This window comes from Ovis canadensis, chromosome 11 (assembly GCF_042477335.2).
Source record: "Ovis canadensis isolate MfBH-ARS-UI-01 breed Bighorn chromosome 11, ARS-UI_OviCan_v2, whole genome shotgun sequence".
In the NCBI taxonomy this organism is placed as follows: Eukaryota; Metazoa; Chordata; class Mammalia; order Artiodactyla; family Bovidae; genus Ovis; species Ovis canadensis.
Genome location: NC_091255.1, coordinates 40,151,416 through 40,164,460, shown reverse-complemented (window position 1 = coordinate 40,164,460; position 13,045 = coordinate 40,151,416). Strand labels below are relative to the sequence as shown.

The 13,045-nt window shown below is 41.2% G+C and overlaps 1 protein-coding gene across 1 annotated transcript in view; it reads left to right on the top strand.

Moving 5' to 3' along the window:
* HS3ST3A1 (heparan sulfate-glucosamine 3-sulfotransferase 3A1) overlaps positions 1 to 6,376 on the top strand; it is an 84,816-nt gene extending 78,440 nt beyond the window's left edge. Inside the window, exon 2 of the mRNA XM_069603585.1 lies at positions 3,642 to 6,376. Within this exon, the coding sequence (XP_069459686.1) occupies positions 3,642 to 4,263 (622 nt within the window). The 3' untranslated portion in view covers positions 4,264 to 6,376. The remainder of the gene's footprint in view (positions 1 to 3,641) is intronic.
* The last annotated feature ends 6,669 nt before the right edge of the window (positions 6,377 to 13,045 follow it).

Here is a 13,045-nt window from a genome sequence, read left to right as displayed (position 1 = left end):
GACAGGCCGCTGGGGAGTCTACTTCTCCCCGGGGCCGGAGGGCAGGAAGACTGAGATTGCCCACCAGCAGCTCCCATCTGAAGGGTGTTATCTCTATTCTACTGGCAAAATATGAGGTCGAGTGGTTAAAAGTCAGAGATGATAGGAAAGGAGGCAAGAATGCTGACTCTTAAAAAAAATCATGGACTACTCCTCCTTATCATTTCAGTGGTGTCTGATGTGTGCTTTTTTACAGTCCAGAACTTTTTCACACATTTGATCCAATTTTCTTCCCTGAGATAGTCCAACAGTTTCTGTATAGATCTCCTGGCTCATCTTATAAAAGTGTAACTTAGCTTCCAAAGTAGGTTGGTCTAGGGGACTTCTCAGTTCCATGAAGGGGAATATATATGTGTGTGTGGTGGTGTTGTTGTTGTTGTTGTCGTCATTGTTTAGTTGTTAAGTCCTGTTCAACTCTTTTGTGACCCTATGGACTGTAGCCCTCCAGTCTTTTCTGGGCGAGAATACTGGGCTTTCACTGGAATGGGCTGCCCTTCCCCTCTCCAGGGGATCTTCCTGACCCAGGGATTGAACCCAAGTCTCCTGCATTAGAGGCAGATTCTTTACTGCTGAGCCTTGACGGAAGCCCATATGTGTGTGTATATATGTGACGAATCCACATATATACACACGTACATAGTGACAAAATCTGGATTTTGTGTGGCCCCAGCATTACACAGGCAGTTGACCGTCTGTGTCTCCCTTGTGTCAACACAGACCTCCCTGGTCTTTGCTTTTTCTTACCCAGACCTTCGGCTGTGTCTAAGAAATGGGGGATGGGGGCACAGTTAAAAGTTCTGAAAAAGGAATTGCAGATTTCTTAAATCAACAAGGAAAAAAGCAACAGGAATCAGATATCTAATTATCATTTCTCCTCCAAAAGAAAAGTAAAGATAAGCTGACTAGAATATCAAAGAAAGCAAATGGTGAGGAGATCTGTATCACTAAACTAAGCCAGCATCAGTGGCTTATTGCCACGAATGTTGAAGAATTTGTGCCAGGTATAAATGCACATGGCAACAGATTGTTTGTGAAGCAATTGACATGATGTCTGAGATAAATGTCAAAGTAATTCATTTGGGGTGATGGGGGAGTTGACACAGAGGGTTAGGAAGGAAATGAAATTGGCAGTCAGTTGCTTTTTGAAGTTGGATGTAAGTTATGTGAGATGTATGTTATAGTACTCTCTACTTTGGGGTATATTTGAAATTTTTCATAATATACAGTTAGCAAGTATACAAGAGGAATAAAATTACAGGAAATCAAACAAAAGCAGACTCAGGTAACACACAGTGCATTTTTTATTACAAAGGTAAAATAGAAATTAATAATAAAATTATGAATGAAACCAGCAAGTCAAGCATCAGAATTTAATAAAAGTAAAAGCAATTCTAATGCCTGGACCAAAAGGGAAAAGTATCAAGTGCAATTACTAAATGTTTGTGAAATTATGCAAATGGCCAGCAGTACATGTCGAAGTTTGGGGAATCTGATCAAGTCTGTGCTTAAAGGGAAAATAGTAGCTTCAAAATGTTTTTATTACTTGAGATGACTAAACATTCAGTTAATTAAATTGGAAGAGCAAAGCATGAATAGAAAAATAATAAATGTCATTAAAAAAGTAAAATGCAAATAAGTAAATTTGAAAAGTCATCTACCAAACTAGAAAGGAAGAAGGAAAAAACTTCACAAAATTATAGTTGAGACAGGGCATAGAACTGCAACTACTCAACTGGGTGATTTTTAGAAAAGTATTAATTGACAAAATTCACCAAAGATGAAGCAGATCATTACAAAAAAACAGTGACCACAGAAGACACTGTAAATGTGTTTGAAGATTCTAGTCCCTTTCTTATCCTCAACCCCCAAAAGCACCAGTATTAGATGACTTGGGGCTTCCCAGGTGGCGCTGGTGGTAAAGACCCTGCCTGCCAGTGCATGAGACGCAAGACTTGGATTTGATCCCTGGGTCAGGAAGATCCCAGGGATCCAGGATTCTCGCCTGGAAAATCCCCTGGACAGAGGAGCCTGGTGGGCTACAGTCCATGGGGTCACAAAAGAGTTGGACATGACTTAGCCACTAAACAACAACATACAGATACATATTTCAAATCTATGATAAATAGTGGATTTAATGGCAGTACACTTTTCAAAAAATACATAGGTTTTATTTCACCTGCTTACACTTTTGGACTGGCTCTGAAACCCATCCTTTCTCATGCTTGAACTAGGTAGCAATCTCTCCAACAGGACTCCAACAGGAATTTTTTTTCCCCCACATGACAAGTGATTCTAACATTTGTCAGGAAGAATAAACAGACAAGAATCATCAAGAATGTTTTGAACAACAGAGTCAGAATTTACTTTGATGTACATTAAAATATATTACTATAACATGATAGTAACTTAACATGACAATAGAGAGAGACCACGATATTTAAACTATTCTAACAGTGGCATTTCAAATTATTAGATGATAAAAGATGGATTATTTGATAAGTCTTGTTTGTTATAGGAAAGCTCAGAAATTATAAAGAGAAATATTTTGTGTACTAACAATGATATTATGTTGATTATAATTTATTTGTTTATAAGAAAACCACAAAAAGGGCTCAGGGTATTTTAACACCATCTCACTGCTGTATAATTGTGTTTATTACAATATTCTAATTCACCTAAAAGAGTTTGATCAAGGTTATTTTCTTACAGCCTTGTGGATTGATGATTATAAAAAAATTACATTGCACTTATTTTGTGCCAGGCACTTTTCTAACCTATCAAGGTATATTAATACCTTTAATATTATACAACACCACAACAACCGTAGGAGGTCAAAATAGTATTATTATTTCCCGTAAAGTACATCCATGAGGATCTAGGGGTGCAGAGTGTCTGTGCAGCTTCTCCGAGGCCACAGTCACATACTTAGTAAGGGGAGCGATTGGTACCTCAACTCAGGCTGCCTGGCTCTGGGTGCCTAAGACTTTTGCTCTCCTAGAAAGAAGCTTACAGAGCCCATTTGGGGAAGGCACTCAGGCTCCAGGCTCTAATGTGCCTTTCTGCTCCACCCAGGGACCTGAGGTTCTCAGGTCAGATGTTCAGGACCCTCTAAAAGCTGGAGGCGGCAGAAAGTAAGGGAGAGGTGACACCAGGAGAGGATCTCAGGGAAGGTCGAATCCTACTCCTTGTACTCTGAACTGAGGTGCCTTCACATCTTAGGTGGAAAGAGAATATCTGACCTCCAAGCTTCAGAGGGACGTTCCTGTATCTCTCAGCTCTGAAATTCGGCTTGCTTTTTTTCATGTTTCTACAACTGTAATTAGATGGAGCCGGGATTAAAAGTGTTGACATTGCAGCTTGATGCTCTGTGATGACCTAGAGGGGTAGGATGGGACCGATGGGTGCGATGAAGGGGAGGGTGGAGGGAGTGGGTATGTGTATATCTATAGCTGATTCACGTTGTTGTACACTAGGAATTTACACAACATTGTATAGCAATTAACCTCCCATTAACAATCAATTTTTAAATAAGTGTTGACTTGGAGACGTGTGGCCAAAGAGCTGTGGCCTCTGACCCGCCCTGGTCTGTTTGCTCCGCGCAGGGACCTGATGCCGAGGACCCTGGACGGCCAGATCACCATGGAGAAGACGCCCAGCTACTTCGTGACGCGCGAGGCGCCCGCGCGCATCTCGGCCATGTCCAAGGACACCAGGCTCCTGGTGGTGGTCCGGGACCCGGTGACGCGGGCCGTGTCGGACTACACGCAGACGCTCTCCAAGCGGCCCGACATCCCCAGCTTCGAGAGCCTGGCCTTCCGGAACCGCTCGGCGGGCCTGGTGGACCGCTCGTGGAGCGCCATCCAGATCGGCCTGTACGCGGAGCACCTGGAGCGCTGGCTGCGCCACTTCCCCGCCCGCCAGATGCTCTTCGTGAGCGGCGAGCGCCTGGTGCGCGACCCGGCCGGCGAGCTGGGCCGCGTGCAGGACTTCCTGGGCCTCAAGCGCATCATCTCGGACAAGCACTTCTACTTCAACCAGACCAAGGGCTTCCCCTGCCTCAAGAAGGCGGAGGGCAGCGGCCGCCCCCACTGCCTGGGCAAGACCAAGGGCAGACCGCACCCCGAGATCGACGCGCAGGTGCTGCGGCAGCTGCGGGATTTCTACCGGCCCTTCAACCGCAGGTTCTACCAGATGACGGGCCACGACTTCGGCTGGGACGGATGAACTTATAATTTAAAAAGAAAAAGAAAATATCAGAAGATAATATATTTTTTTACCAATCGGTAGAGAAAAAGCAGTTTAATATTTGCGCTGCCGATATTTTGTTTCAGTATTTTTTTTCCCCATGAATGTTAAAGAGATTGTTCTCCTCTCCACCCTCATTGGCATGGACAACCAACCGCAAAGGTTTCGATAAAAAAGGAAACCTGCACGAATCTCCATTTTCCATCTTTATTTTATGTTTTACGTGCACAGTTATGAAGTATGAGTGTCAGTTACCGTTAAAACTTTCAAGAAATTCCTGAGAGTATAGCTCACTCTCTTTTTTAACACAGCCCAGATAAAACTGATATCTCTCCTGATGTTTTTCCTCCCTTTAATTTTGTTCCTGTGCCACTTTTTCTTAAACCTTTCCCCGATTAATAATTCTGTATGGTTACCCATCACTTCTCGGATATCACAGTGTTTTCAACTACAGCTTTCTTGTTCGTTATACTCAGCTGTGATTTAACAACATAGATCAGGAAGGCTATTTTCCCCATTTTACAGATAAAGAAACTGAGTATCAGGGAGGTTAAGTGATGTATCTTACTGCCAGATGGTGGACCCTTGACAAAACTCCATCTTCCACTTATTCCCTGTTTTGTGCCACTCTTCCCAGGAAGAATGGAAAAGGCACAGACATCCTTTAGAAATGCTTGGCTAGTTTGGGGAGGGTTTCCTGTTGCTTTGAATTCTAGGCAAGCCTATGGCTTTCAGACATCTTACACAGCTGTGGTCAAGGAAACTGCTCTGTCCTGGACACAACGTCTTTTAAGAGGCAGTCTTGGCTTGCTAAAGCACCCCAAGAGGTGGAAATCCCGACTGAATTGAAGTGAGGGGAATTACTGGATTGTTGCATGGAGAACAAGGTGGCTACCCACACTAGGAGCAGGACAAGCTGTGGTAGGGGCAGAATTTACCTATTCTTGTTTTGATTACCTTATTTTTTTTTCTTAAAGAAAAACCCACTTCAGTAAGAGTTTGCAAATGTCAACCTCAGTTTTTAACCTCTTTTGTAACAAAGAAAGTCTGCCTCTGTTTATAACATCTTATTTCTAACCTTGGAGCTAGAACTAAAAAAAAAAATCTTATTTACAAGGCCCTCAGTTTTTTATGGGTGGAGGGAGGGCTGTCACTTTGTCACTTTATTTTTCCCCATTTCCTCTTTATACCAATTATAATATAATATTCATTAATATTTGGAAAATACTCTAAGAAATGCAGATATGGGTAAAACTGATTTTTTTTTCTATTCTCCCATCTGTTTCTGCCTGTTCCCCATTTAAATAGCTCAAATAAATCAATAGTTTATTAAGAGTGTTCCTTTCCTCTCTGAGTGGGCATTAACCAGATTAGCATTAATGGGAATTAAATTGGTTTAGAGAAGAGCACATATGCACAAACTATATAAAACATTTATAATTAGTCTGTCAGCAACACTTTACTACAGGTTTAAACCCAAGAGGAAAATGTCTCCAATCTCATGGAAGTGTTCCATGTCTGCCAAAACATAAAGGACCAGACACTCCAGTACTCTAAAACAGTATTCTTTTTTCTTCTCAGTTTTGTCAATCAAAAGAACATAACGTTGTTTTGAAATATAAAGTTTTATTGTGCATTTGACAGAGATGCTGTTCTTGAGTGAACTATGTATTTCTTGAGAAGTCTAACACAGGATTAAAATGAAAGAAAAAAAAAACAAGTTTCTAGGTATCCTATTCTTGCTTTAAATCTCTGGATTTATTTATTAATTCTCTTTTATGGGGGTTAAGTAGACCCCAAATCCAGGTCCCCTTTCCCAGCTGATCTCCTTCCCTTCTGTGCCCTCAACTTCCTGACGCTACAGCCTGTTTTTTGTTCTACTTGAATCATCACTACCAGCAACAAGAAATGCATTTTACACTCTTTTCATCTTTTCTCTTATGTCTGTGCTTCCGATTCTCTCATAAGCATTTGCTTGGCCTCACCCAAAGGTGGCTCGCACAAGGAAACAAGCACATCTAACCATTGTATTCAGCAGCCTTCATCTATTTGTGTTGAGAAATAATAAAAGAACAGATTTGAGTGCAAAGAACTTCTTCTTGAATGTAGATTTTTTGTTTGTTTGTTTTCTCATATGACTTTTTAAATGGATGACTACAGAGCATTCCAGGAAAACCTTCCAAGATTTCATAAGAATGGTAGAAGTTCTTTATCCTAACCAAGTGTATGAATATCTCAGGTCAGTGTACCCCAGAACAGGAATTTTGCATTTCTGCCTTTATGTGATATTTCCCCTTGCTGTGTGTGGACTTGGACTCAGATTTCTTATGTCCATTTGGCTACGTCACCTAAGTCATAGGCTGTGCTCTTGATTTGAGCCTCTTAGTCACCCCTCCTCCAAGCTGTCTGCTCCACAGTCATGTCCACTGACCTGCTGCTCTCCTCTCAGATGTAGAGAACAACCAGAGGTCTGCAGCTTCATTCTGAATTGTTTGCTTTTGAGGCCATGTCTACAGTGTATAAATTCTTCTGATTAGTAAATTCTAAGAGAAATAAATTTTAGTCTATTGACTAGAGATCAATAAGCTTCTAGAGAATGGATATTTATTATTCCTGGAGTATTAATCCCACTCCAATTATCTTATTTTCAAAGATCCTCAAAGTTAGAGTAAACCTTGACAGTGATCAGGATTAAATCCCCATTTGACACTTGAATCCTTTCTTCTGCTGGTTGTGCAGGGGTTTAAAACACTGATGTGTCTATCAATTAACTCTTGATTTTTGCAGTTGTAAAGAGGATAAGTGAAAGTGAAGCTGCTCAATCGTGTCCAACTCTTTGCAACCCCATGGACTGTAGCCTATCAAGCTCCTCAGTCCATGGAATTTTCCAGGCAAGAGTACTGGAGTGGGTTGCCATTTCCTTCTCCAGGGGATCTTCCCAACCCAGGGATTGAACCCAGGTCTTCTGTGTTGCAGGCAGATACTTTACCATCTGAGCCACCAGGGAAGCTGGCTGGTAAAGAGGATACGTTTCTTCCAAACACTTCTATCCTGTCAGCTGAGATCTGCCAAATCTGATACCTATGAAGATAAACAGCATTTAATATGTGAATAAATAAAATCTGCCTGTAAAGCAATAATATAATAGTTTATGTGAATGTAGCAGATTACCCATAAAGGCATCTTTTCTCCTTAAATCAACACCTATTTCCACTCACATTCTGTCACTGTACAGATAAGAAAACTAAGATTGAAGACAGTGATTCTCAAAACAATTTTTCATCCCAAGTGATGTCTGGAGATATTTCGGGGTTCTAAATAAGCATGGTAGGGTATAGGGTACTCCTAGTGAATCAGTGCCAGGGATGCTGCCAAATATCTAATAATGTACATGAGAGCCTTCATCACAGAGAATCATCACACCCAAAATGTCCAGTGATGTTCCAATGATGGTTCCCAGCTGAAGAAGTAAACCAGTTACAGCTAGTGTGTGTCCCAACCAGATCTAAAAAGACAGATTTTAATTAATGCTTGACTGGTAATTCTTTCACTCAGCACTCTAGGTTTTCTCTTGAAAACATTTCTCTCTCTCACTCTATAAATGACTCCATTATAGTAAGCAGATAAGAGTTTAAGGGTGTGCCTTGTCAAGAGAAGTACTAAAGAGAAACTTTACTGAGCTGGGTTTTTACAACTGAGACACAGAAGCAGCTTGTAACAAACGGATGGCTGCATTTCTGAGAAGTGGAAACAGCTTCACATGAAAAAATATCATTAAACATTTCTAGAGTATTTCTCAAGTTCAAGGCTTACAGCTTCAGTCCTCCTCCACGAGAGTGCCTTGACAGTATTTCTTGTCACCTGATGCAACCAAGTGTCAGGAAATAGAAGTAAATGCCTAGGCTTCTGTCAGTCTGCTAAATTCAGATGGACCTGCGATGGTTTATAATTGACCCCTAGTGGATGAGTAATAGCAAAGGAAGATGAATTCTTACTGCTACATTTTCTACAGAGAACGTATGGTTCCCCAAATTAGGAAAATATGGAGTTTTTCAGCCCAGTGAAAGTCTTAGTGTAGGAGCTTTCCTGGCAGTCCATTGGTTAAGAATTCACCTTCGGGGACTTCCGTGGTAGTCCAATAGTTAAGAATCCACCTTCCAATGCAGGGGACATGATTCAGTACCTGGTGCGGGGAAGTAAGTTTGCACATGCCACAGGGCAACTAAGCCTGAGCACCGCAGCTAACAAACAATGCAGCCAAATAAAAAATTAAAAAAAATTTTTTTTAAAGAATTCATCTTCCAATGTAGGGGATTTGGGTTCAATCCCTAACCGGGGAGCTAAAATCCCACATGCCTCATGGCCAAAAACCCAAAACATAAAACAAGCAATATTGTAGCAAATTCAGTAAAGACTGTAAAGAATGGTCCACATCAGAAAAAAATCTTTTAAAATGTCTTAGCATAGAAATAAAAACCCCCACCTATGCTTGTGTGGAAGAATGGGACTTTCAAAACCCAAACATCAAGAAGCATCAGTGTTACATGGAGTTTATGGTCCTTGAAATACCTTCATCAATGTGAAAACAGATTTGCATTCAGAGTCTCAGCTACACAGGTAAGAACAGTGGATAGGAAAAGCACAAACCTGTTTGTCACATCATGACATTTTAGAACCTTTAAAACTTAAAAAAAAAAATGAATTGGGGAAAATTATAAAGCAGTGCAACCTCAAATACAGAGTAATAAAATAATGGATTTTTATTAAGTCAGGAGGAAATAAAGCTGAAAATAGAAATAGCTTCTAATATAGGAATCCATTGTGGGACATTTCAGATATTTAGTGAGTATGTTTCAGGCTATAACCCTAATTTTCTAGTTAAATTTCCAACTGTTGGCTGTGTTCTTTTAATAGCTATATGCTCAACATCTTAACTCTCCTCTAATTTCACTGTCAAAAGGTAATAAGAAAGAAGGGTCATACATTCTGCTCTGAGCCCTTTTCATTCCCATCATCCTGGGTCTGATCTTTTAGGTACAAAGGGTCAGACAGGATGAAACGGCGTCCTTTGCTAGCTCTGGCTGGCTGGTATGTGATGAGGCTAGATTTCTAGCTTTCTAAGGCGTCAAGGTTACTGTCTAGTCCACACATTGTTAAACTATGGTCCACATGTTTCTTATAGTAAACATCAAGTATTTATCATCCTTGGGGGCTTCTTTTCATTGCAAAGAGAAGTGATGTAGGTTTTCCCCTCTTACCTCCAAGCTCCCTGCTCCCTTCCACTTTCCAAGTACCTTCTCTCCGCCTTCACCTACCTGTGTCCACGGATCCCTGGTGTCCTCATGGGCTTCACCTGCTGGTCTAAGTTCTACCCGCTCTTCAAAGGCACCGTGCTACGTGCTGTCCACTCCACGCTTCAGATACTTGCAGTCCCCCTAAGGCAGCTGCTCTCAGCTTCAGCTCTAGGGAAAGTAGTCTGTTTATCTGATACAGACACCAGGAGAGATGAAGGTCAGATGGATTTCAATTTCCCCAGTGGTATTTACATTAGGAAAAACAGGGCCCACAGGAAGATGGATGAAACAGAGGTGAACGTTGGGGGCACGCCTTTGACTAGAGCTGGAGGTGTTCTTGGAAGGACACTTCCCAGGCCTCCAGGGTCCCACCCTTCATCCTTGACCTCAAGGGCCAGGGTCAGCGACTTGGCATTCCACTCCTGAAAGGTCGTCTGCCTCTGGTCTGGGCAGAGGCATGTTTCTCCCACCTGTTTTCCCACAAATCCTTATCTAAGCTCGGATTTCTTTATTTCAAGCCTGCAACAGCTGGTCAACCAAGGAACAGTAGGAAGTGAGAAAACTTGACAGTCATTTCCCTGCAGTTTTTCAGAGGGAACAAGAGTTCTTGATGAGTTACCATCAACTGATACCTCTAGAGCCAAACCTAGTTCTTATTTCAGACCACTTGATCTTACCCTTTAAAGCTCAGATCAATTGTTCTTTGTCACAAAGACTCCCAGTAAATATTCTAGAATAATAATAACTTACCTTTATATAGAATGATTCAAAGCATATTTATACTGTAGTTAGGTCTGAATAGTTTCTTTCATTTCTAAATTAAAAAAAAAAGTTTAGTCTGTTATAGCTCTTCAGCATTTCCAACAAACTCCACATGTCCCATCAACTGAATAACTTACAAATATCTTTGCACCCTTTTCTCCCTCCACCCTTCTTGCTTCCATATCATTTCTCTTCTAGGTGACCTCTTACCCCTCAACATTTTATTACATCTAAATCCTATACCAAAAGTTATCTTTCATCCTTATTTTTTTTAGATTCATTCCTTTGTTTTCACTGAGACTCTTTACTGTTACTTTTTGCTTTTGGTAACCACCTGGCCCCAAAATCATGTTATTTTTTATTTCTAAACTTGGCCTTTATTCTGCCTTCTTTGATGCTCTTCCCCTTTTATTAGAAATTGTCTTTTCATTTTGGGCTTCCATGGTGGCTAAGACAGTAAAGAATCTGCTTGCAATGCAGGAGACATGGGTTCGATACCTGGGTCAGGAAGATCTCCTGGAGGAGGGCATGGCAACCCACTCCAGTATTCTTGCCTGGGGAATCCCATGGACTGAGGAGCCTGGCAGGGTTGCAAAGAGTCAGACATGACTGAGTAACTAACACTTTTCATTTTAGGAAAAGTTCTTTTTAGAGAAAAACACCCTTCCCTCCAGTATCCAAGCATCTGGCATTGAAACCTTTCTTGAGGATGCAGCTTTCTTATCCCTTCTTATCCACAAAGATGCAAAAGCACCAAGCAGCCTCGGCTTTCAACTGTAAAATTATTCTGCACTCAACACATCCAGCTCTTCCTCCACCCAGCCATAAATAATGAGCTCCTCTTCAGACTGTTTGGCCCCTGCTATTTGATGAGGCCATTAATAAAAAGTTCTGTATCAACAGAATGGAAAACTCGACTAGCCTGAGCCATATATAATGAATACACAGAAAAATTGGAAGCAGATCTCTTTTGACCAGCCTCATCCTGTCTCCTAACTCAAGTTGCAAATCTCGCACGTGATCAAAATGTCCAGAGTCCGTCTCCCTCATCAGTCCTTCAGCGTGTGTCCTTAGCTCTCTCCGCAGTCTCTTCCCTCTTTTTCAGGCCAGTTTGTTCCAATGACACCTTCATTATTTAACTGACTCTCACTCTAGTTTCTCCAGCTTTATCGTCATCATTTTAATTGTTCTCTGGGCTTCCCTGGTGGATTGATAAAGAATCTGCCTGCAATGCAGGAGACTCAGGGTTCAATCCCTAGGTCGGGAAGATCCCCTGGAGAAGGAGATAGCAACCCACTTCAGTATTCCTGCCTGGAAAATTCCATGGAAAGAGGAGCCTGGTGGGCTACAGTCCATGGGGTCGCAAAGAGTCAGACATGACTGCATGACTAAACCACTACCACCAGCTTTTTTTCTAGTATTGTTACCATGATGTCTGCTGTGTGTCTAAAACTGTGCTGCCCACCTTTGTCTGACTCTTTATCACCTTTCTAACCAGTCTTTCTCATTTCCTACATTATTTAAATTTTCCCCCATTCATTGCTTCAGGTCAGGGATATAGCCATGCTGATAAATAATAGGATTATACATTCATTAGATTTAACTAACACTTCATTAGAGTCATTAGATTTACTTAACTCACCAGGCTCCTCTGTCCACAGGGTTTCCCAGCCAAGAATACTGGAGTGGGTTGCCATTTCCTTCTCTAAGGAACACTTCCTTCTTAAATAGACCATGAAAGGAATCCGTGGTTTGTCCAATCCATCCATTTTCTTAACCCTATCTTCTTCCTCTCTCTCTATTTTTTTTAATGATGTTCCAATTCATCAGCTCTTTCTGTGCCTTCATGATGAAACCCCAGGACTTGTGGATAATTTTGTGAATAGTCTTGATTTGACCAGAAAGGATGAAATCTTGCATGAATCATTCAGTACCACTAAACCTCAATTTTTCTCATTTTCTCTTTAAATGCACAGGATAAACTGTACTGTCAAGTTTATTCCAACTGAAATGTCTGGAAGCATTTTATGGCTGGGGCTGTCACAACGATTTTTCTTCTGTCTCTTAAAATGAGTATCATTTCCATCACTTTAACTATTTGCCATAGTCCACTGAAGACTGTCACCAATTGGACTTATTGGAAGTCCAGGGGTTAAAACTCTGGGCTACCACTGCAAGGGGCATGGGTTCAATCCCTGGCTAGGGAACTTAGATCCCACATGCTGCGCAGCACTGTCAAAAAATAATAAAAAATAAAATACAGTTTCTATATCTGTCCAATCATTTGTCCAACTCACCAAACATTTTTTAAAAATTGTGACTGAAATTTGCTTTTATTAATAAGAATCAGTGCTAGCTTGGCCACCAGACATTTCCTTCCTCTCTTGCTTGGCCACATGTGTCAATGTCAGAGGAGCCACGACTACCCTTGAGCTGTGAGTTACTTCCCATTTTTTCCTGCTGCCCTGGTGTTCTCAATCCTTGACTCTACGGCCATATCTTTTCTGGATTCTGGGGGGAAAAAAATCTGTTTAAAAAAAGTCCTTAATAACAGTTTCTAAACTGAGACTTTCTTAATCCATCCATTTTTGGCCCTTTAATTTACAGACTACCTCCCACCTTGAACAGTAAAATATAGCTATGAAGAAACTTATTCATTCTTGTGTTAATCATTGCCTCCATCATCACTTTGATCTGGTCCAGAC